Source organism: Podarcis raffonei, chromosome 16 (genome assembly GCF_027172205.1).
Source record: "Podarcis raffonei isolate rPodRaf1 chromosome 16, rPodRaf1.pri, whole genome shotgun sequence".
Lineage (NCBI taxonomy): Eukaryota > Metazoa > Chordata > Lepidosauria > Squamata > Lacertidae > Podarcis > Podarcis raffonei.
This window is the reverse complement of record NC_070617.1, coordinates 36,449,463-36,470,272: the sequence shown is the minus strand read 5'-3', so window position 1 is coordinate 36,470,272 and position 20,810 is coordinate 36,449,463. Positions and strand designations below refer to the sequence as shown.

Genomic DNA, 20,810 nt, shown 5'->3' with positions numbered 1-20,810 from the left:
AGGGGCCATTCACATTCTCTCAGCCTAATCTCCCTCGCAGGGTTCTTGTAAGAATAAAATAGAGAGGGTTGAAGAGTGTGTGCCATCTTCAGCCCTTTTGAGAAAAGGTGGGATATATAAATATAATAAATAAACAAACTTTGCGATATAGGATACCTCCTACTGGGTGGGAAAACCATACAATAATTGGGCAAGCCTGGGTCAGCTAGAGCATACATCACATGTCCTCCTTCTGATTTATTTTTAACAAGCGTTTATCCGGAATTTAAAAGCAGCCGTGTTACTAATTAGTGACCATCCCACTGCTATTTGTTAGCTTAATGAGGTGTAAAACTGCCACTTAATTGTATTTGTTTCCCCACCTTCCAGAGCTTAAAAGAATGTAAAGCTTATTGCTTTGCCATCCTGATCGGTTGCAAGAAAAGAGTGTTGGTTGCTGGGGCTCATTCTTTTTTAATTGGCAGCGGGTGTGGCAGAGGGACCAGATCTGAGGAGATGCAGGAGCTTTTGGGTTTTGGATGGAGAGAGTAGGGATCTCTCAGCAGCTAGAGAACTTTACTTGACTCTGGCTGCAATCCCACACACGCTTACTAAGGAGCAAGCCCTGTTGAAACTAGTAGGGCTTACTTTTGAGTTGCATATGGAGATTTGCACTGTAAGGTATGGAACCACAAAACGTAAAGTTTAGCTCATTGTTTGACTAGCAGACAGTGCTGAGTGCTGGCTTCTGTCAGGGCAAATGACATTCTAATTGCTGGTTCTAAATGTGTTTTGATGAGGATATTCATTTACTTGCTGCCCATCTGACTGGGTTACCCTAGACACTCTGGGCAACTTCCAACAAATTAAAACACAGTAAGACATCAAACATTAAAAACTTCCCTATAGTGATGAATTTTAATTATTGTTTTAAACTAGTTTTTTTTAATGACTTTGTTTTTAAGAGTTATACTTTTAAACATAGTAAGCCACCTTGAATCCCATCTAGGGAGAAAAGTGGGATATAAATATATTGAACAACAACAACAGGAGTAATCAGGCTGGCTCATTTCATAGAAATCTCTTAGAAAGGTACCTGCACATTTTGTTTTGTTACTTTCTAAGAGGGCTAGAGACCCCCCCTTTTTTTAAAGTGAAAGCTCAGCATCTAGGGGACATCAACGAAGGCCTTTCTGGGTGTCATGGCACCCGTGGCCCATGGTTACCGTGTTTTTATGTAGTTTTGTAGTAGTTTTATGTAGTTTTATGTAGTTTTTCAATTTCATTGTTCTACATGGGACAATGACAATAAAGATATCTATCTATCTATCTATCTATCTATCATCTATCTATCTATCTATCATCTATCTATCTATCTGTCTATCTTACCTGCCGTAAAAGCGATATTGGAAGGACACGTTCCAAATACAGGATTAATTTTTTTTAAAAAATGGAATCTTTTCTTCATTATCGGAATGTAAAATTCTGATAGGGTGTCCAGACTTGTAACATGTATAATTTGACATTGCGCATAAAATATAACTGAATCATTAGGCGGCCATTGCAAAGGCAGTGTAGGAAGACCAGAAGAAGAAGAAGTCTCAATTAAATTTAATCAAATTAACCCTTGCACCTCTGGGCTTTTTGCAGGCAGCGGGATTCCTTTTGGAATCATCTTTGGTGGAACCGACATCAATGAAGATGCCAAGTGTGACGAAAAGGCCAAAGTGATGGGGAGAGTGTTGGAGGAAGCCAGGTAGAGGAAAGAGCCAGATTCGTAGGCAAAAGAGGATCCTTGGGTACTAATATAGCCAGTCTATGTTACTCCTTCTTTGCCCTTCTCCCCATCTCGGATATCTTATCCATATTTCTTGATTATGAGGAGGATGTTGTTTACATAGTGTCTTCCCTCCCTCAGCCTAAATTTACCGCCTTAATTTTTACGCTGGCAGCAGCAGAGCAAAGTGACAGGGAAATAGAGGGATGAAATGATAGTTTAAAATGGATAAAAGGGACCCCTAACCATTAGGTCCAGTCGCGGACAACTCTGGGGTTGCGGCACTCATCTCGCTTTACTAGCCGAGGGAGCTGCCGTTTGTCCTCAGACAGCTTCCGGGTCATGTGGCCAGGATGACTAAGCCGCTTCTGGCGAACCAGAGCAGCGCACGGAAACGCCATTTACCTTCCCACTGGAGTAAAATACTCACTACAAACAGCTCTCTGTATGAGCACCTTGTGACAAACCATCACCCGATCTGGTTTAATTAATATTTAAGCAAAGGGGGATTTGAGGTTTGCTTAACCCAAATCTGTCCACTGCTTTCCAGCTGAAGAAACAGCGGAATTTGAGTGATGCCGCTCCTTAAACTGTCATGTGATAGGATGTTCAAAGATACATTTTTTTTGAAGGCAAGGTTTTCTGAATTTTGGCTTCGTGTTGCTAAAATTAGCCGATTACCACAGAGTATCCTGAGTTTGCTGATGAAACAATGTTTGTGCTGCCATTTGGTAGCACATATCTTTGCAAGATGGGGTTTTCAGCTGCTGTGAGGACAAAATACTGTAGCAGGCTATGTATCGAATGATCTTGGGAGTATGTCTGACAACCGTCTAACCCCCGCGTTGACCTACTTGTCGGCAAAATGTGTACTGAATTTTGGAAGATTTAGGACGGGTAAAAGGAAGTCCTTCTTCATGGGGCACATGGCTAAACTCTGGAACTGGCTCCCCCAGGAAGGGATGGTGACCATCAACTTGAATGGCTTTAAAAGAGGATTAGACATATTCATACAGGAGAGACCCATTGATGGCTACTACTTCATGATGGATGGGACGCGGGTGGCGCTGTGGGTTAAACCACAGAGCTTAGGACTTGCCGATCAGAAGGTTGGCGGTTCGAATCCCCGTGACAGGGTGAGCTCCCGTTGCTTGGTCCCTGCTCTTGCCAACCAGCAGTTCGAAAGCACATCAATGTGCAAGTAGATAAATAGGTACCGCTCCAGCGGGAAGGTAAATGGCGTTTCTGTGTGCTGTTCTGGTTCGCCAGCAGCGGCTTAGTCATGCTGGCCACATGACCCAGAATCTGTACGCCGGCTCCCTTAGCCAATAAAGCGAGATGTGCGCCGCAACCCCAGAGTCGGTCACGACTGGACCTAATGGTCAGGGGTCCCTTTACCTTTACCTTTACTTCATGATGGATATGTTGTACCTCCACAGTTGGAGACATCAATGCTTCTAAAATACCCATTGCTGGAAGCCACAGGAGGAGAGAGTGTTTATACACTTGATTCCTGCTTGCTGATTTACCACAGTCATCCAGTTGGCCACTGTGAGACCAGGAAACTGGATGAGCCACTGGTCTGATCCAGCAGGATCCTCTTATGTATTCTCCCATCCCAGTGATACTTCCCCAAATGGGCTTCTTTCATGAACGTTAACTGTTAAAAATATTCATAATTTGTTATAGCTTAACACTGCTAGTATAACTCTATGTTTTTGGAATAAATTTTTATAGCTTATGAAGCAATATCCCACAATCCCATGATTGGTGTTCTTAAATTCCCATTAAAAAAAAGGTGGATAATGTTGCAAGAACTGTAGATATTTCAACAAATTCCACATTAATGGAGGCGTTAAGTAAATTTATGCGTGGGTGCCTCAAGTAATGGTTATAAAAGAGGCAAATGCAGTAAAAAACCTATGAAACCAATGGCTGCTGAAGACCTAAAGTCCAGAATTTGTGTGGCAATAAATCGATGGTTCGCCATACCTAGTAAATTTGGACTTCTGGGCCACCGTACTGAAAAGGTTGGGAACCACAGCTAGAGGAGAGCAGGGCTCTGAAGTTGCTTCAGCAGCCACCAGACTTAGTCCTATTTCCATAGCTGTCAACCATCCCTTATTTGGTGGGAAAGTCCCTTATCCCAGCGCTGTGTCCTGCTGCTGTCCCTTACTGATGATGTCCCTTAAATTTCGCGGGTTTCAAAGGAAGCAACTCCTCTCCCTCCCTCCCTGCCAGCCAGGGAGGAGGGAGGCTCCAACTGTGTTGCTTGGCTGCGTTGCTCACCCAATAAGAAGTCTAAGAATGACTGGGGGGTGGAGCTTGCATGCCTTGTGCCAATCAAATCAGCTGCGTTGCCTGGGGACTCGCCTTTGCTCAGCGCTTCCCAGTGGAGAGGTGACAGTAGTTTTCCTTGCTGCATCCCCTTTGCCGGGTTGCTGCGCTGTGGGAACCACCGCTTGAGGCTTCGTTTGGCTGCTGGCTGGGCTTTCTGCCTTTGGCTCGGAGGGGCTCAGAAGTTGAACATACCTGTGCTTGGAAATTCCCTTATTTTGGCTGCTGATCCCTTATTTGCAAGGCTGCTGGTCCCTTATTTTCAAATCTGTAAGTTGACAGCTATGCCTATTTCTACACAGACTGGCAGCAACTCTCTAGGCTTTCATGACATGTGTCTGTCTGGAAATGCTGGGGATTAAACCTGGGACCTTCTGCATGCAGAGCATATGTTTTACCAGTGAGACACGGCCCTTTCATTTTCAGTAACTGATCGTGGGGTGCCAGTACAAACTGACTGGCGGAACTGTGTGATTTACCTGCTACATATTCTGCCAAATTCTGTAAGGGTGGGGAGGTGGGAGAAGAAGCTCATTCAGCTTCATAAAAGAGCATGACATTGTTCCATTTTATTTTATTTTAATCAAACTCTTCTTAAATGTTGGTGATTCTCCCTGAGGGCATATTTTTTAATTTGGCAGTCTTATCACTGGACAGGCCATGAGCTACAGTTTCCCTCCCGCTCAAGAACGTGATAGATGGGAAATACAATTTGCACTGAAAAGAAATTGGAGCAAGGTGTTTGAGCAAAAGTCCATGTCTTTGGCTAAGTTTTTGATCATCTTTAAAGCTGGTGGGTTTTAGCATAGGCTGTCCAGTGTGACAATTAACCTCCTGAGAAAAGCCTGAGGCCAAACAGCCTCTGCTTATTTCAAAACAATAGGCAAACCTTATAGGATCAGAGGAAGAAGCTGTCTTGTACTGAATTTGCCCATTTTGCTCAGTATTGCCTGCATGGGCTGGCAGAGTTTCCAGCAGGAAATCTTTCCCAGCCCCAGTGGCAGATGCCATTGGGAAATGAACCTGGGACTTGCTGCATGCAAGACAGGTGTTTTGCCCCTGAGCTATAGCCCTTGCCCTGCCCTTACGCAAAGCACAAGCAAAATAAAAAGAGAAGGGTCAAAGCAGAATGCCAGCAGAAGGTAGAGAATATTTGAAAGAACGAGGAAGGCAAAAGAGAAGTCCTGTATACAAGTGTGAGTGTCTAAAACAGAGCTTTCCAAACTTTTCATGTTGGTGACACACTTTTTAGATATGCATCATTTTGCGTCACAGTAATTTAGTTTTTTGGGACGCGGGTGGTGCTGTGGGTTAAACCACAGAGCCTAGGACTTGCCGATCAGAAGGTCGGCAGTTCGAATCCCCGTGACGGGGTGAGCTCCCATTGCTCGGTCCCTGCTCCTGCCAACCTAGCAGTTCGAAAGCACATCAAAGTGCAAGTAGATAAATAGGTACCGCTCCGGCGGGAAGGTAAATGGCGTTTCTGTGTGCTGCTCTGGTTCGCCAGAAGCGGCTTAGTCCTGCTGGCCACGTGACCCGGAAGCTGTACGCTGGCTCCCTTGGCCAATAAAGCGAGATGAGTGCTGCAACCCCAGAGTCGGTCACGGCTGGACCTAATAGTCAGGGGTCCCTTTACCTTTTTAATTCAGTTTTACTAGCAAACCGGGGGTTAAACTAACCCCTTCTAACTAAACCAGCCCTGGAAGGAGCGTGGGAAGCGTTTGTGCAACACAACTACACACTACAGCCGACACACTAATGTGCCACGACAAACAGTTTGGACAGCTCTGGTCTAAATCACTGGGTCCTGATTTGATCTCCCTTTATTCTTAATGCCTCTAGGTTTGCAGTGTCCTTCACAGAGTCAATGAAGGAAGCAGCTGCAGTGTATTGGGTACGTAATTATGGCGATTTCATTCGTATCTGCAGAGCATTGCCCTAAAATGTGGGTTTGTGGGGACTCTGTGGCCCTCAGCTGTTGCTGGACTACAACTCCCATCATTCTTGGGCACTGGCCATTCTGGTCAGATGGATGGGTGGCTCCTGGTGGAGAAAATGGTTGCTGCTGGTTGCTGGAAACAGAGCAATACCACGAAGACCACAGGTCCATCTAGAGTTGTCTATGTGGACTTGGAATCGTAGAAATGAAGAGTTGGAAGGGAGCCCCAGAGCCATCTAAAGCAAGCCAGGGCGATCATGCCAGGGTGAACATGTCTGAGGCTCATGGCTCTTTAGGTACACAACATCAAACTGAGGTTTAGGGTTGCCTGTTGACTAGTCTACTGGCTTTTGTATGAAGTGGCTATAAAACACGTCTGACATAAAGAGGGATTTGGTTTAGAGAGCCCTAGAGAAGGCAGATTTACTTTCCATATAAATACAGTATTTGATAGCAATCACAGACAGGGCTTTAATTTATTTTGATACAGTTGAAAAACCCTACTCCAGATAAGTACACTCTTCCTCTATGATTCTCTGCCTTCAACACAAATTACGCCTCCTTTTGTTGGTAACCGTCCTCTGCCCATCAAGCTGCAACCTTCATTATTTCTTCTTGTTTTATTCCCCACCTCCCACTCCTTCCAAGAGGACACACACACACACACACACACACACACACACACACAAAACCATCTTTCTCTGTGCAACAGACACTTGCTAGTGGATGCTATGAAATGTTGCTGGTATGTTAGCATTTGTTTTTTAAGGGCTGCTTTTGAGCTAAGCTGGTAACTGTGTCAAATTACAAAATTGGTTGATGGATAGCAAGTAAAGTTCTTTTTCATGCTTCCCGTTCTCCCAATGCTCCTGAGCTTGCTCTGGCGTTCCTTTCTAGAAGGAGCCAAACCCGTTTGAAATTCTCTTCTTTGGGATGCACTTACAGGGGGTCAACAAACCTTTCTGACCTGTGTGCAAACCAGAGGAGCCATCTTGGTTGCTGCACACACATACACAACACAACCAATCAGCCATTTCAACTTAATTTGTTGGCCGCAGCAGAATGCTTCTTTCAAGACTCATTTCAGCATGCAGGGGGGGGACACACCCTCTGGGTGGAGGGAGGGCCTCTGTGGAGCACATTCCCATGGGCACCAGGTTGGTGACCCCTGCAAATTTTACACTGTCAACAATCTGAAGCCAATGGTGAGCTACATTTTTGAAGGTCCGGCTGGCTTATTCTTTATATTTTATTTGAATATTTTATACCTCATCTTTAAGGGTAAAACCCTCACAATTTTTTTTTTTTAATATATTTATTGGGATTTTCAAAAAGTAAAGAAAAAAAACAAAAAAGAAAAGAAAAGAAAAGAAACAATTAAAAACTCATAAAGTTTACATTTCTTGCTTTCCATAACCAATTTCCTTGACTTCCCCACACCTCCCCTTCTTGTATTCCAATTCCAATTTTTAGCTCAGCAAATTCTTGTCCCCATACTTTACCTTATTTTCTCTAATTCATTTTAATTAACCAATTTTAACTTATAAACCTCAATCTTTATATATCAATACTTATTCTTAAAAAACTTTTTCTAAATTCGCCCCATCAATTTAATTAACCAATTTTAACTTAAAAGCCTCAATCTTTATACGTCAACACTTATTCTTAAAAATCTTTTTCTAAGGTCGGCCCCAATTCCCTTCCCCGAAATCCCCATTTTTATGTTAGTGGCAAAACCAAATTAATTAAAACAAAATATAGTTATACACCCTTTGGATTCCCAAAGCCCCACCACCCCCTTTCCCGGTTTCGAACCCCAACCAAAGTCCATCAGTCGATCTGCGGTCAGCCTGGCAACCTCACGTCTGAGGCTCTCAACTCTCTCTCAATTCCTCTCTGCCGGTTTTTTTGATAGTCCTTTATTTTAAATTCCGAATCTCGAAGGAGCTCTGTTCCAATAAGGTCCATATTTCTTCCAGCCAGGCCTCCATATTTAAAAATGGAGCCAAGATCTTGTTTCTTACTTCTCTTAAGTCCAAATGTCCCAAAAGCTCCAATTTCCACATTAGCCAGGTTTGTATTCCATATGTCTTCAGATCTCCATATAGGGAGATCTCTCCATTTTCCATTCTTCAATTCAAACCAAATTTCCATCATCCTGATCTTGTTTTCCTTTATATCCATCTTAATCGGCCTCTGGTTCTCCTCAACCATCTGTGGCATTATAGCTCCTCCTTCTTTTTCCTTCAGGTCATCATGTTCCTCTTTAATCACGTTCTCAGATTTCTCAAATTTCTTTTCTTGTTCGGCTGCAAAGATTTTTAGGTCAACTACAAAGCTTTCCTGTTCATCTGCAAGAACTTGAGTCAAGTCCCTTCCAGGCTCAGCAACTTTATTTACTGTTCCCTTCAGTATTGTAACGTTTATAGTCAAAACATCAGTCTGTTCCTGCAATTTTCCCAGGAGAGAGAAGGTCTTCTCCAGTTCAGCCAGTATTTTTCCACTTACAGCCATTTTTGTAATGTCCTAAACCCCCTCTAGAGGGATTCTAGTTTCTTAATGTCTTCCAGTTCCAACCCAAAAGCCAAGTTAGCCTTTTCTTCTTTATTTTAACAATTTGTTACCAAATTGTAGTGAATATAACCAGCAAAGACAGCAAAAACAAAGTTTTCATTTTTTTCCAACTTTGACAGCTAGTTTGACAGCTGTCAAAGTCTTTATGCCTCTTCCGCAGGTTCTCTCACCGATCGCTCCCGGGTCTTGGGGGAGGGGTGAATTCCGTTCTCAATGTTAGCTCTTATCCTCCAGCACAATCACTTAAATTGCCCCAATGTAGATTTAATTGCTTTTCTCCACAAAGAAGAAAGGTATTCTCACAACCTTAGTAATAAAATCCTTGCTTTACGATGTTTACAAGGCGGGTAGGCGGACTTCCTCTTAACACCTTACCCGGTCATGCCTAATTCCCAAAGAAAATTTCCCTTTTAAGTCCAATTTCCGTGTTACTCACGGGTTGTTGCTTTTAATCCGAATGTTCAGAGAAAGAAGTCAGCGCTCTCCGTTGATGTCATGCGGCTTCACTCAGCAGGGGAAGCAGTCGACTCACAGCACCGCACCGCTCTCCGTCCCCCGTTCCAGAGCCTTTTAAAAGGCTCCTTTGCGGGTCGGGGGGGCGCAAATGGTGCCCGCCGAGTCACCAAGTCCACAGGCTTCAGCGCCTGTGGTTTCTGAGGGTCCCCGCGTCGCCGCCGCGGCAGGACCCAACCCCTGCTGGGCCGATTCCCTCCGGAGCTCGGAGGGAATCCGCCATTAGACGATGGCGCTAACCCGGAAGATGTGAGGGCGATCTGGCTGCGACATCTGTCACCCCATTGATCGCCAGGGTTGATTCGGCTGATCTGGCTGGCTAGGCGGGTGTCCCCTTCCTCCCTCACCGCTCCATGTGCGTCCCTCCCGAAGCTGCGCGCTCGGTGGAAGAGGACGACCATCCCAGATAGAAGGAGTGTACCGTTCTTCGGTCAAGGGTATACGATAGCTGCGCTCCCCTGCTAGAACCTCCAAACCCTCACAATTTTTTAACTTTAAAAACAAAAGATCTATTAGCCCTTTCAAGAGTAAAATCCTCCCCAAGGCCGTTCACATATTGTATCAATGTGCAACCGCAGAATACGAAAAATATCACCAATGAAAATGATCTCTTGTTGTAGAACGCAGTCCCACATTCTTAAAAGTAGCCACCAGATGTTTGGAGGAGGGATAGGGAAAATATTTGAAAAATAGCAAAAGTCCTTTGGAACAACCTGCACCACAGTCTCGGGGCCACTCTGGAAAAGGCCCTGCTCCTAACAATATCTGATGTCATCACATTGACAATTGAAAAACGCTCTGAGCAGGAAGCCAACATCTCCATTGCAGAGGGAGGTAAAGAAAGCAACCATTTTAAAGTGCTGAATCTTAATCTCCTTCTGCAGGTATTTTAGGGAGAGTGGTTTCTGAAACACAACCATTTCGTGTATGGATGTGTACTGTAAATATTTTCTCACCTTTGCTTTGCTTAGTTAAATTAACCTGCTTTCCCTTCATGCCTCTGTTTTTAAGCCTCGTGCCAGGAACAAAATATATGTTCAAGCTCAAGGTAAGTGTTATAAGTTTCCTATTTCTGCAGAGAAATACTAAATCATGGATGGGTGGGGTTTAAGAATCATGGCAATCTTTTTCTTAGACATATAAAATTTATGATTTTCAGGTTTATGCATTTCAATAATTTTACAGTCATTTTAAAATTTCGAAACTTGACTTCCTTCCTCCTCTTTCATTTTTTAAAAAATATTTTCTGCATATCCAAATTAACTTAATTTGATCATTTATTCATCTACTTTAAATATATACTCAAACTGCAGGTTATTACAATAATCCTGCCAACATTCTTATCTGTTTACAATTTGTTTGTAAATATTCAATAAACCATTTCCATTCTTTTATAAAAAAGTTTGTTATCTTGATTTCTTATTTTTATGGTAAGTTTCACCATTTCTGCATATTTCATAAGTTTTTGTATCCATTCTTCTTTCACTGGGACTTCTTCTTCTTTCCATTTTTGGGCAAGTAACATTCTTGCTGCTGTAGTCGCATACATAAATAAATTTCTGCACAGTTTGGGTAGTTCTGTCCGTATAATTCCCAAAAGGAAAGCTTCTGGGTTGTTTCCCCCCCAAAATGTTATTTTAAACATCTTTTTCAATTCACTATATATCATTTCCCAGTAAGCTTTAACCTTGCTACAAGACCACCACATATGATAAAACGAACCTTCTTTCTCTTTACATTTGATTTATTTGATTTTGATTTATACATTTTTGCCAATTTACTTGGTGTTAGATACCATCGAGATATCATTTTCATATAATTTTCTCTTAGACCATAACATGCTGTAAATTTTATATCCGTATTCCATATTGTGGAATCATGACCATCTTCACACCCCCTTGAGTGTTTTTGCCTGGGTGGGACGTGTCCTTGAATTCTTATTGTGCCATTTGCTTGCTTGGATAGAGGCTAGAGAGGGAGGTGTGAATGCCTGAACAGTGGAACCTCTACTTACGGACATAATCCGTTCCGGAGGTCCATCCGCTGGTCGAAACGGTATGCTAGAAGAGGCGTGTTGTGTGCATGCGCGTTTGGCGGTAGCACGCTTCTGCGCATGCGCAGATAGCGGCAGCCACTTCTGCGCACACACAGATGGCAGAAGCCGCTTCTGCGCATGCGCAGGTTGCGGCAAACCCAGTGTTTACTTCCGGGTTTGCCGTGGACGCAACTTGAAACGTCCGCGAGACGAGGCGTATGTAAGTTGAAGCACCACTGTAGAAGGTAGCCCCTTGTATAAAGGTGAAGTTTGTTCCTGTTGCTCCACCCACATTTGCCTTTGGCCACGCTTACCGCTGGCATACATGTGGCCCTTGCAAGGTTTCCCAGAGCAGAATTCGGCCCTCAGGGCTGAAAAGTGTTCCCCACCCCTGAACTCTGCCTCTGAAAGATGTCCAGGCCAGGGGATGCTGCAACAGCCGCTCACATAAAAGGTGTCATGAAGAGAGGAGGTCTTAAGGATGCCTCTGTTGATGGCTGGAATAGCATTTCAAATTTTAGTGACAATGAAATCCCCATCTTCACGCACTTGGAAGAATAACTATGGCAAGGACAGCCAGCATGGCTTCTTCCAGATGCGGCTGGATTGCGGCTGCCGCCATCCTTAACCATTGGCCATGTTAGCTAGGGCTGATGGGAGTTGGGAGTGCAACAGGCTCTGGGGGGATACTGGTTCCCCAACTCTTATCTACAAGCCCCAGCACATTGAACGGTTTCTGGAAGGAAAGAGGAATGCCACTAAAATGGATGAAGCTTGCCTGCCGTGGATTGCTTTCCATGAATTACTTAATGCACGTCTGCTTGTTTTTATGATTATTTTCAGGAATTGTGACCACCTGCAACGCTTCTTTCAACTGGAAGAGATTTCTGCAGTCTGAAGGTAAAAAGAAAGCAAACCAACCCCATTCCCAGTCTCTTCGCTCTGTCCTATCTGTCCTTGTGTCAGGGCAAGTGCTGGGAGCAGGTCAGCAATGACTCACAAGGTGTCAGTGAAGTTTTATTCGAAAAACGAAACAGCTCAGGCCTAGTGAGCACAGAACTCTTCCCAGTAGATCTTGTCCCAAGGAGGCAGTTGCAAGGACTGAAGGCCCCTGCCTTCCCACCACTCTCCAAGTCTCCTCGTCCCCCAAGTCCTTCCCAAGCAGTCTGAGACTCTGACACCTTGTCCGTCTCTTCTCCACCCCCTTCATCCCTCTTCAGGTTCTCAGAGACCAGTGGGGAGGGGAGCTGGTTGCAGCAGGAGAGAGAGACCCCCCTGGTTTCTTCAGCAGCCTGCCTGATCTCTGCCTCTTTACAAAAATGCAAACGCAACACGCTGGCTAATAACTGTTAGTAAATATATAATCGGTATGACGTCATTTGAAATATATGAATAAGCCACTTCAAAATGATGTATATATCATACAACACATCTCACAAAATATACAAGTAACTGCAAGTTGTTATGCGTATCAGAGTCAAACAAAGATTCAGACAACCAATGAATAGCGAGGAATGCCAAACCATCTCTCAATAATAATAATAACAATAACAACAACAACAACAACAACAATAATAATAATAATTTATTTATACCCCGCCCATCTGGCTGAGTTTCCCCAGCCACTATGGGCGGCTTCCAACCGAGTGTTAAAAACAATACAGCATTAAATATTAAAAACTTCCCTAAACAGGGCTGCCTTCAGATGTCTTTTAAAGATAGGATAGCTGCTTATTTCCTTCACATCTGGTGGGAGGGTGTTCCACAGGGCGGGCGCCACTACTGAGAAGGCCCTCTGTCTGGTTCCCTGTAACCTCACTTCTCGCAATGAGGGAACCGCCAGAAGGCCCTCGGCGCTGGACCTCAGTGTCCGGGCTGAATGATGGGGGTGGAGATGCTCCTTCAGGTATACAGGACCAAGGCCGTTTAGGGCATTAAAGGTCAGCACCAACACTTTGAATTGTGCTTGGAAATGTACTGGGAGCCAATGCAGATCTCTCAGGACCGGTGTTATATGGTCCCAGCGGCCACTCCCAGTCACCAGTCTAGCTGCCGCATTCTGGATTAATTGCAGTTTCCGGGTCACCTTCAAAGGTAGCCCCGCGTAGAGTGCATTGCAGTAGTCCAAGCGGGAGATAACTCAAAGGAAGACATCTCACAAAAGTCTCAAAAGGACAGTGCATCCGGAATAGTTCAACTGTTTCGGAATGAAGTCTTCATCAGCGAATAATTACACTGGTCAACAACAAATTTGTTGTCTGCATTTTTTCAGTTGATTTAGGACGAATCTGATGTGCTGAATCCAAAAATCACATTGGTTTTGCTTAATCAGGTCAAGTTTTTGAGCTATGGCCACATGTCGTTTTTTTACGTTTTTGTTCACATGTATGCTTGTGTGGAGCATTTTAGAAGAAGTTGGTGGGGGTAAAATGCCATGTTGAATAATTGTTTTGATTGGAAATGATTATTTTAATGACAAGAAGTATTAAGGTCCGATAGTTCTGGGTGATTATGTTGAAAAGGGATCAGTTTGAAGTCATAAAACCTCGAAATCTTCCATAAATTGGTGCGGCAAAGCATAAAGTTGGGGGATCAAAACTAAGTTAATGGGGCAGCCGCCCCACGAAGTATCCTGATCTTCAATCAGCACGTCGTCCTGTAGCTCATTGTGATGAAATTCCAGTGCCTATCTTCGGAGAACTTCCTGACATTAGTGACGAAGATGCCTCCAGTGTTGAAGGACATGAAGAAGAAGAAGTAGTTCTTGAAGATGATGCTCCACATCCATTTTCACAAAAGGAGTTGAATGATCTAGTTCGCGACCTCAGCTTGTCAAAGGACTCTGCCGAACTGTTGGCATCCAGATTGAAGGAAAAAAACCTCCTCTCTGACAGTGCTCGCATCAGCTTCTTCCACAACAGGCATCAAGAGTACCTCCGTTTTTTCTCGGAAGAGAAGGACTTGGTGTACTGTGCAGATATTGCGCAGCTTCTGCTTAAGCTTGGAGTGCCACAGTACGAACCCAAAGATTGGAGACTGTTCATTGACAGCAGCAAGCGATCACTGAAATGTGTTCTGCTACACAACGGCAACCAGTTTGGCTCTATAGCCCTGGCTCACTCAAGTACACTGAAGGAGAACTATGAAGCAGTGAAGTATGTGCTGGAGAAAATTGGTTGTGATCAGCATAAGTGGTTTATTTGTGTTGACCTGAAGATGGTGAACTTTTTGTTGGGACAACAGTCTGGCTTCACCCAAGTACCCATGTTTTCTGTGCATGTGGGATAGTAGGGACAGTGCTCAGCATTACACGAAGAAGGACTGGCCTGTGCGGGAGGAATTGGTGCCTTGCAAAGAAAGGAACGTCATCAACGACCCTCTGGTGGACAGAGACAGAATACTCTTCCCACCGCTGTACATCAAGCTCGGCTTAATCAAGCAGTTCACCAAGGCTCTGGACAAGGGTGGTGACTGCTTCACTTACTTGTGCCAGGCTTTTCCAGGATTGACCATGGAGAAGTTGAAAGCTGGCATCTTTGACAGTCCTCAGATCTGTCAGCTCATCAGAGATCCAGAGTTTGGAAACTCAATGAACGAAGTGGAACTGGAAGTGTGGAAGGCATTTGTTCTGGTAGTGAAGAACTTTCTTGGCAACAATAAGGCCAGAAACTACGCAGAACTTGTCAACAACATGCTGCTGAGCATTCCTGGAGTTCCAAGAAATGGAAGTTCAAGCCCTGAAGTTTGAAAAATGGTGAAGCAACATGCAATTTACGTGTACTTACCTTTATAAATGCCCACCATTCAGTTTACAGTAAACCTGACCTGATGGAGAGAAACGGATGCCATTTCAGGATTCAGCAGTGCAAAAATACCCTAAATCAGTTGTAGAAATCTAGACAACATTCAAAAAGTTAAAAATTGTTGCCCATTGTTATCAGTGAAATACACATACTAGTGAAGATCATACTAGTGGATCAGTCTTCCTTTGAGAGACGGTTTGGTGTTCCTTGCTATTCATTGATTGTTTGACTCTTTCTTTGACTGATACACATAACAACTTGCAGTTACTTGTATATTTTGTGAGATGTGTTGTATGATTACATATATATATATATATATGTTTTGAAATGGCTTATTCATATATTTTGAATGACATCATATTGATTATATATTTACTAACAGTTATTAGCCAGCATGTTGCGTTTGCATTTTTGTAGATTGTCACATTTTGCAACACAGGGGTTTGTGTTTGTTCTGATCTCTGCCTCTTGGCACCCCTGCTCTCCAGCCTCCGCTTCTGCCACAGCCTCTTCCTGCTCACTAAACTGTTCCCTCTTCGGCTTCCGACATCTCCTCCTCCCAGTCTTCTCCCTCTGACCACTCATTGTCGCCCCACCACGAACACCCGGCTCTGTACCTTCTTCCAGAGAAGCCAGCAGTGGTGTAGTGGTTAAGAGCAGTGGACTCGTAATCTGGTGAACTGGGTTCGCTTCCCCGCTCCTCCACATGCAGCTGCTGGGTGACCTTGGGCCAGTCACACTTCTCTGAAGTCTCTCAGCCTCACTCACCTCACAGAGTGTTTGTTGTGGGGGAGGAAGGGAAAGGAGAATGTTAGCCGCTTTGAGACTCCTTAGGGTAGTGATAAAGCGGGATATCAAATCCACACTCTTGTTCTTGTTCTTCTTCACTTGGGGGTTGCCCAGCTGGTGTCTCCCACTACTCTTCTGCATCCAGTACAGGTGCCAAATCCTTGAATGCACAGGGTTAGAGCCGGTTGTGCAAAGTCCTGGACAGGAAACAGGGTCTCCAATACCAGTGTGGTTCCTGGGCGACTCGAACGGCTCTAAACTTTGCTGTTACCCCGTGTAGGCCAGCTAAATTGGCGAAACAAATTGAAAACTTGTTTCTGAATGGATCTTTTCAGGCCCCTAGTTAAAATTCCCTTCTCCTTCTTTTCATCCCGAGTTTTCATAATTAATGTCCATAACCTTCATTTAAGTACCGCAAAACAAAGCTCCTTTTGAGAGAGCCTGAATTGAAAGCTAAACAGAGGCCGTCTCTTCTGAGTCCGCGACAGCTCCAACTAGCAATGGCGGAAATTGATTTTTCTCCCTCTAAACCACAGTGAAAATAGTGTCGGGAGGGAGGGAGGGAGGGAGCGTGAGCTGGTGCCAGCTTTTCATCCAGCGATTTCTTTAAAAAATAGAAATGGTGTAGCTTTTTAAAAAAGCATAAATAGATAAAATCCTCCCTGAAATGTATGTGTCTGCAAACTGAAGGGAGTTCACTCACTAGTCTGAATAATCTCCACGCAACCTTTCCAAGAAGGCCTAGATGAAATAATGATTTTTGAGGGGGCGGAGAGGCAATGCGTCAGTATGAATCAATAGGGCTTGCTTGGTCCATGTTTCAGTCATTTATTGCTGCGGTAGTCAACATGGTGCCCTCCACATGTTGTTGAGCTTAGAACTCCCAACAGCCTTGGTTACAGTGGCCAGTTGTGGCCCTAGGATCATAGAATTGTCGAGTTCAAAGGGACCAAGGGGGTCATCTAGTCTGACCCCTGCAGCATAGAAATCTTTGGTGCTACGTGGGGCTCAAACCCACGACCCCGAGATTAAGAGTCTCATGCTATCCCGGGTCTTCCCTGGATGGTGGACAATAGGGGTGTAGTCCCAACAACATTTGCAAGGCTCTGTGTGGGCTACCTTCAATTTATAGTCTATGCTATGAGACTCTCTCTGGAGGCTGAGCTGACTTTAGAAGGAGGGGCAGAAAGTAGACACGATGTTGGGGTGGGCATGGAGATTTGTGCACATGTCCTGTTTGTGTGGGATGCAGGTGGCGCTGTGGTCTAAACCACTGAGCCTAGGGCTTGCCGATCGGAAGGTCAGCAGTTTGAATCCCCACGACGGGGTGAGCTCCCGTTGCTCAGTCCCTGCTCCTGCCAACCTAGCAGTTCGAAAGCACGTCAAAGTGCAAGTAGATAAGTAGGTACCGCTCTGGCGGGGAGGTATATGGCATTTCCATGCACTGCTCTGGTTTCGCCAGAAGTGACTTAGTCATGCTGGCCACATGACCCGGAAAAACGTCGGCCAGTAAAGCGAGATGAGTGCTGCAGCCCCAGAGTCGTTCGCAACTGGACTTAACGGTCAGGGGTCCTTTACCTTTACCTTTTTACCTGTTTGTGTGCCCCAGTACAAGTGGCCACATTTACTTCTATGCACACCCACCTGTGCTATGAACCCCCCAGTGAATATGCCCTACTTTTTGCCATATAGTGAAACACCAGGAAGAGGCGTGGGGGCAGTCCAGCCTTCCCATGCAACGATGAGTTCCATAGTAGAAGTGCAGCCACAGAGATCTCCCAACTTTTCTTCCGTAGAGGTGGCACATATGAGAGTCTCCAATGGGAACATGGGGCACTCCCTAATAAAAATAATCATCATAAATTTTATTTATACCCCGCCCTCCCCAGCTAGAGCTGGGCTCAGTAAAATTACAGTAAAAAACATAATGGGGGGGACCAATTTAAAATACAGGTTAAAATGCAATTTAAAATGCAGCCTCATTTTAAAAGTAGCCCATAAATCAAAACCATAAGGGGAGGGAAACATAAGGGCCAGACTGAGTCCAAACCAAAGGCCAGGCGGACCAGCTCTGTCTTGCAGGCCCTGAGGAAAGATGTCAAGTCCCGCAGGGCCCTAGTCTCTTGTGACAGAGCGTTCCACCAAGTCGGGGCCAGTACTGAAAAGGCCCTGGCCCTAGTTGCGACCAATCTAACCACCTTGCGACTTGGGACCGCCAAAATGTTGTCATTTGTGGACCTTAAGGTCCTCCGCGGGGCATACCAGGAGAGGCGGTCCCGTAGGTACATGGGTCCAAGGCTGCGTAGGGCTTTAAAGGTCAAAACCAGCACCTTAAACTTATAGTGAGTTAGACCACTGATCCATCTAGCATAGGGCGTTCTGCGCCAGTGGTGGTGTGGGACTCCAACACCCATCTGCCCCAGGAGCCCTGGCCAATGATCACAGATGACAGGAGCTCTAATCGAACAATAGTTGGAAGACCACAGGTTCCTCAGCCCTGGTCTACTGTGTTCTCCAGGGTTCCAGGCAGGAATTTTTCTCAGTGCTGCCTGGAGATTAAACCTGGGTCCTTCTTCATACTAAGCAAACACTCTCTCTGAGCTACAGCTCTTCTCCTGCTTCTGGAGCGGAAATTATATTAAGGCACAATCCAGGCACTAACTAACTTAGCTCTGACAAGTTGGCAGCATCTTTTTATTAAAGTAATCATATTTCCCCCCAAATTTCTCTGCTTCCCTGAAGCCCTCCCGAGGCATCTAATGTACATACATAAAACATTAAAGCCAAAACATTTTATTCCAATAAAACTAAGCCGTATAAAAATAGTAAATTTCATAGCTGAGCACAGTGCTCGTATAATGTGAATCTAAATTGTTTAGGGCAGAAATGGGGACCTGCAGATGTTGTAGGACTCCAACTCCCATGACCCACCCCCAGCCAGCATGGCCAAAGGGATGACCATTCCTTTAATCTCTCCCCCAACTCTCCTGCTTTAATTACCTTGTTATTTTAATGAGATTTTTTTATAGTGCCTTTTAATTTGGATGATTTATCTCATGGTGCTTGTGTCACTGGTTTTTATACTTGTGAACCCCAAGGGTCATCTAGTCCAATGCAGGAATCTCAACTAAAGCATCCAAGACTGGTGGCCATCCAACCTCTGCTTAAAAAAACCCAATGAATGAAGTTCACCACCTCCCAAGGGAGTCCATTCCACTATTGAACAGCTCTTACTGTCAGAAAGTTCTTCCTGGTGTTTAGTTGAATCTCTTTTCTTGTACCTTGAAATCACTGGTTCTTGTCCTCCCTTCCAGAGCTTGCTCCACCTTGTCAATTAATGAGTTTCCATACCACAGTGTAGGGGTCCTACGTGGCTTTTGTTGTTGTCCTTTACGTTGGGCTCAAGCACACAGAATTTTATCAGGTCAGATGCGATAATCCAGGCGTTGGGTCATAGTTCCCCAGGGTGTGGCCAGGTGGGCAGGGACTGTGCAGCTGCCTAGATCTGGTCGATGTCAATGCAAAACTGCTGGGGATGCCGCCTTGAGTTTCGTCATGGAAAAACAGCGGCGCATCAACAGCAGCTCACAAAATGAAGGCTGAAATACTGTTTTATTTCAGCAAAGCCTCCTCGCCCGAAACGACAACGAACTAGCGAATGATTCTCTTGCCATCAGCAGAGGATTGGCTAGGGTTGCGAGGGCGATTTTCAGTATTTCACTCTGGGGAAGTTTAAAGGAAAAACATTTTAGCAGCCCACTCATCAATCCCGGCTCCCAGAGTGTGCAGCCTCCTTTCCATTACGAATGAACTGCGAGTGCTCAATTGCTTTATCACAGCGGCAAATGTGTGTCATTATTCAGAAGCAGTGTCCAATTCTTAAATTGAGCATTGTGAGGTTATTTCGTTCCCAGTAAATCATAGCGCGTGTCTGGGAACGAAAAGAATAAAAATGGATAATTTTCAGAAGCTGGGTGATTTGTCGCTGGGGAGCTCTGCCTGGATGATGATTGGATCCTGAATCTGGCTGTTTTGTGTGATTAAAGGAACCGGCAACAGAAGAATGGAGAAAAGGGTACAGGGGTTTGTGGGGGTGGGGAGTTCCCAAATGTGCATTTATTACTTCCAGTGGCACCACATACAGCAAAAATAAATACAGAGATGTCTGAGGGCATGTGGGCCTTCTAAATTACTTACAGGTGAAATGCATGATCATCAGATTCACGTGGCTTTTCTGTTACCTGGCAGGTAGAGCAGCTGCTTTCATACCAGGCATCTCCAGGTAGCGTTGGAACATTCTCCTTGTCTGAAACCCTGGAGAGACATTGGTAGTCAGTGTAGACCCAGCAGTGGGCAACCTGGGGCCCGGGAGCTCAATTCAGCCCTCCATGTTTTTCTTTCAAGTCCTGGAGACTCATCTCACGCCACGGCTCCACTGCAGTGGTGCCTCTTGCTCACCTGGGTGAGGGATGGAGAGAGGCAGGGGTTTGCATGCAGGTATAGGCACCTTAGACTTCTGCATGGCAGCAATGTAGTCGGTACTGGAATGAATTAGTTTGGTTTAAATAAAGTTCACTGAATTAGTTCAGCAATCTCTGAATGTCACCCGAAAGCAGCTCCTGTTATTGCCATGAATTAAGTTCATTTGGACGTAGAACCTGGAACGATCCTTTGTTTGTCTTCAAGTTCATTCTCCTTAAAAAACAACAACCACCTGTTGAAGGCTCTTGGGCCTTTAAACTTTAAACATCTTAATTGCTGGGGGAAATGTGTGTGCTTTGATGTGTTTTCAGTCTTCTTAAGTATGTTTTATGTTCCAGCCCACTGTTAAGATGAGGATGCTGGACTAGATGGGACACTGGCCTGATTCAGCCAGCTTTTCTTACGTTCTTTCCTTCATAAGTGTGTCAAACCTCTCAAGAAGTCCCAGTTTGCAGCACCTAAAATGGTCACAGCAATCTGCCACAAGTATGACTTTTCCCAACCATGTAATGGAAGGACCTAAGTTTTAGAAGTGGAGGGAAATCTTATGAGAAATTGATCAAAAAGCTTATTTTGGTACTG

General features: G+C 44.7%; 1 protein-coding gene across 7 annotated transcripts in view; it reads left to right on the top strand.

Annotated features, from left to right (window-relative positions):
- Nucleotides 1–20,810, top strand: part of GLT1D1 (glycosyltransferase 1 domain containing 1) — a 59,038-nt gene that overhangs the window by 2,943 nt on the left and 35,285 nt on the right. For 5 of the 7 annotated variants that reach the window (XM_053370020.1, XM_053370018.1, XM_053370021.1 and 2 more), the window contains exons 3-6: nucleotides 1,630–1,735; nucleotides 5,936–5,987; nucleotides 10,131–10,167; nucleotides 11,998–12,054. In XM_053370020.1, the coding sequence (XP_053225995.1) occupies nucleotides 1,630–1,735; nucleotides 5,936–5,987; nucleotides 10,131–10,167; nucleotides 11,998–12,054 (252 nt within the window). The remainder of the gene's footprint in view (nucleotides 1–1,629; nucleotides 1,736–5,935; nucleotides 5,988–10,130; nucleotides 10,168–11,997; nucleotides 12,055–20,810) is intronic. The other 2 variants (XM_053370019.1, XM_053370023.1) reach the window with 2 other exon arrangements.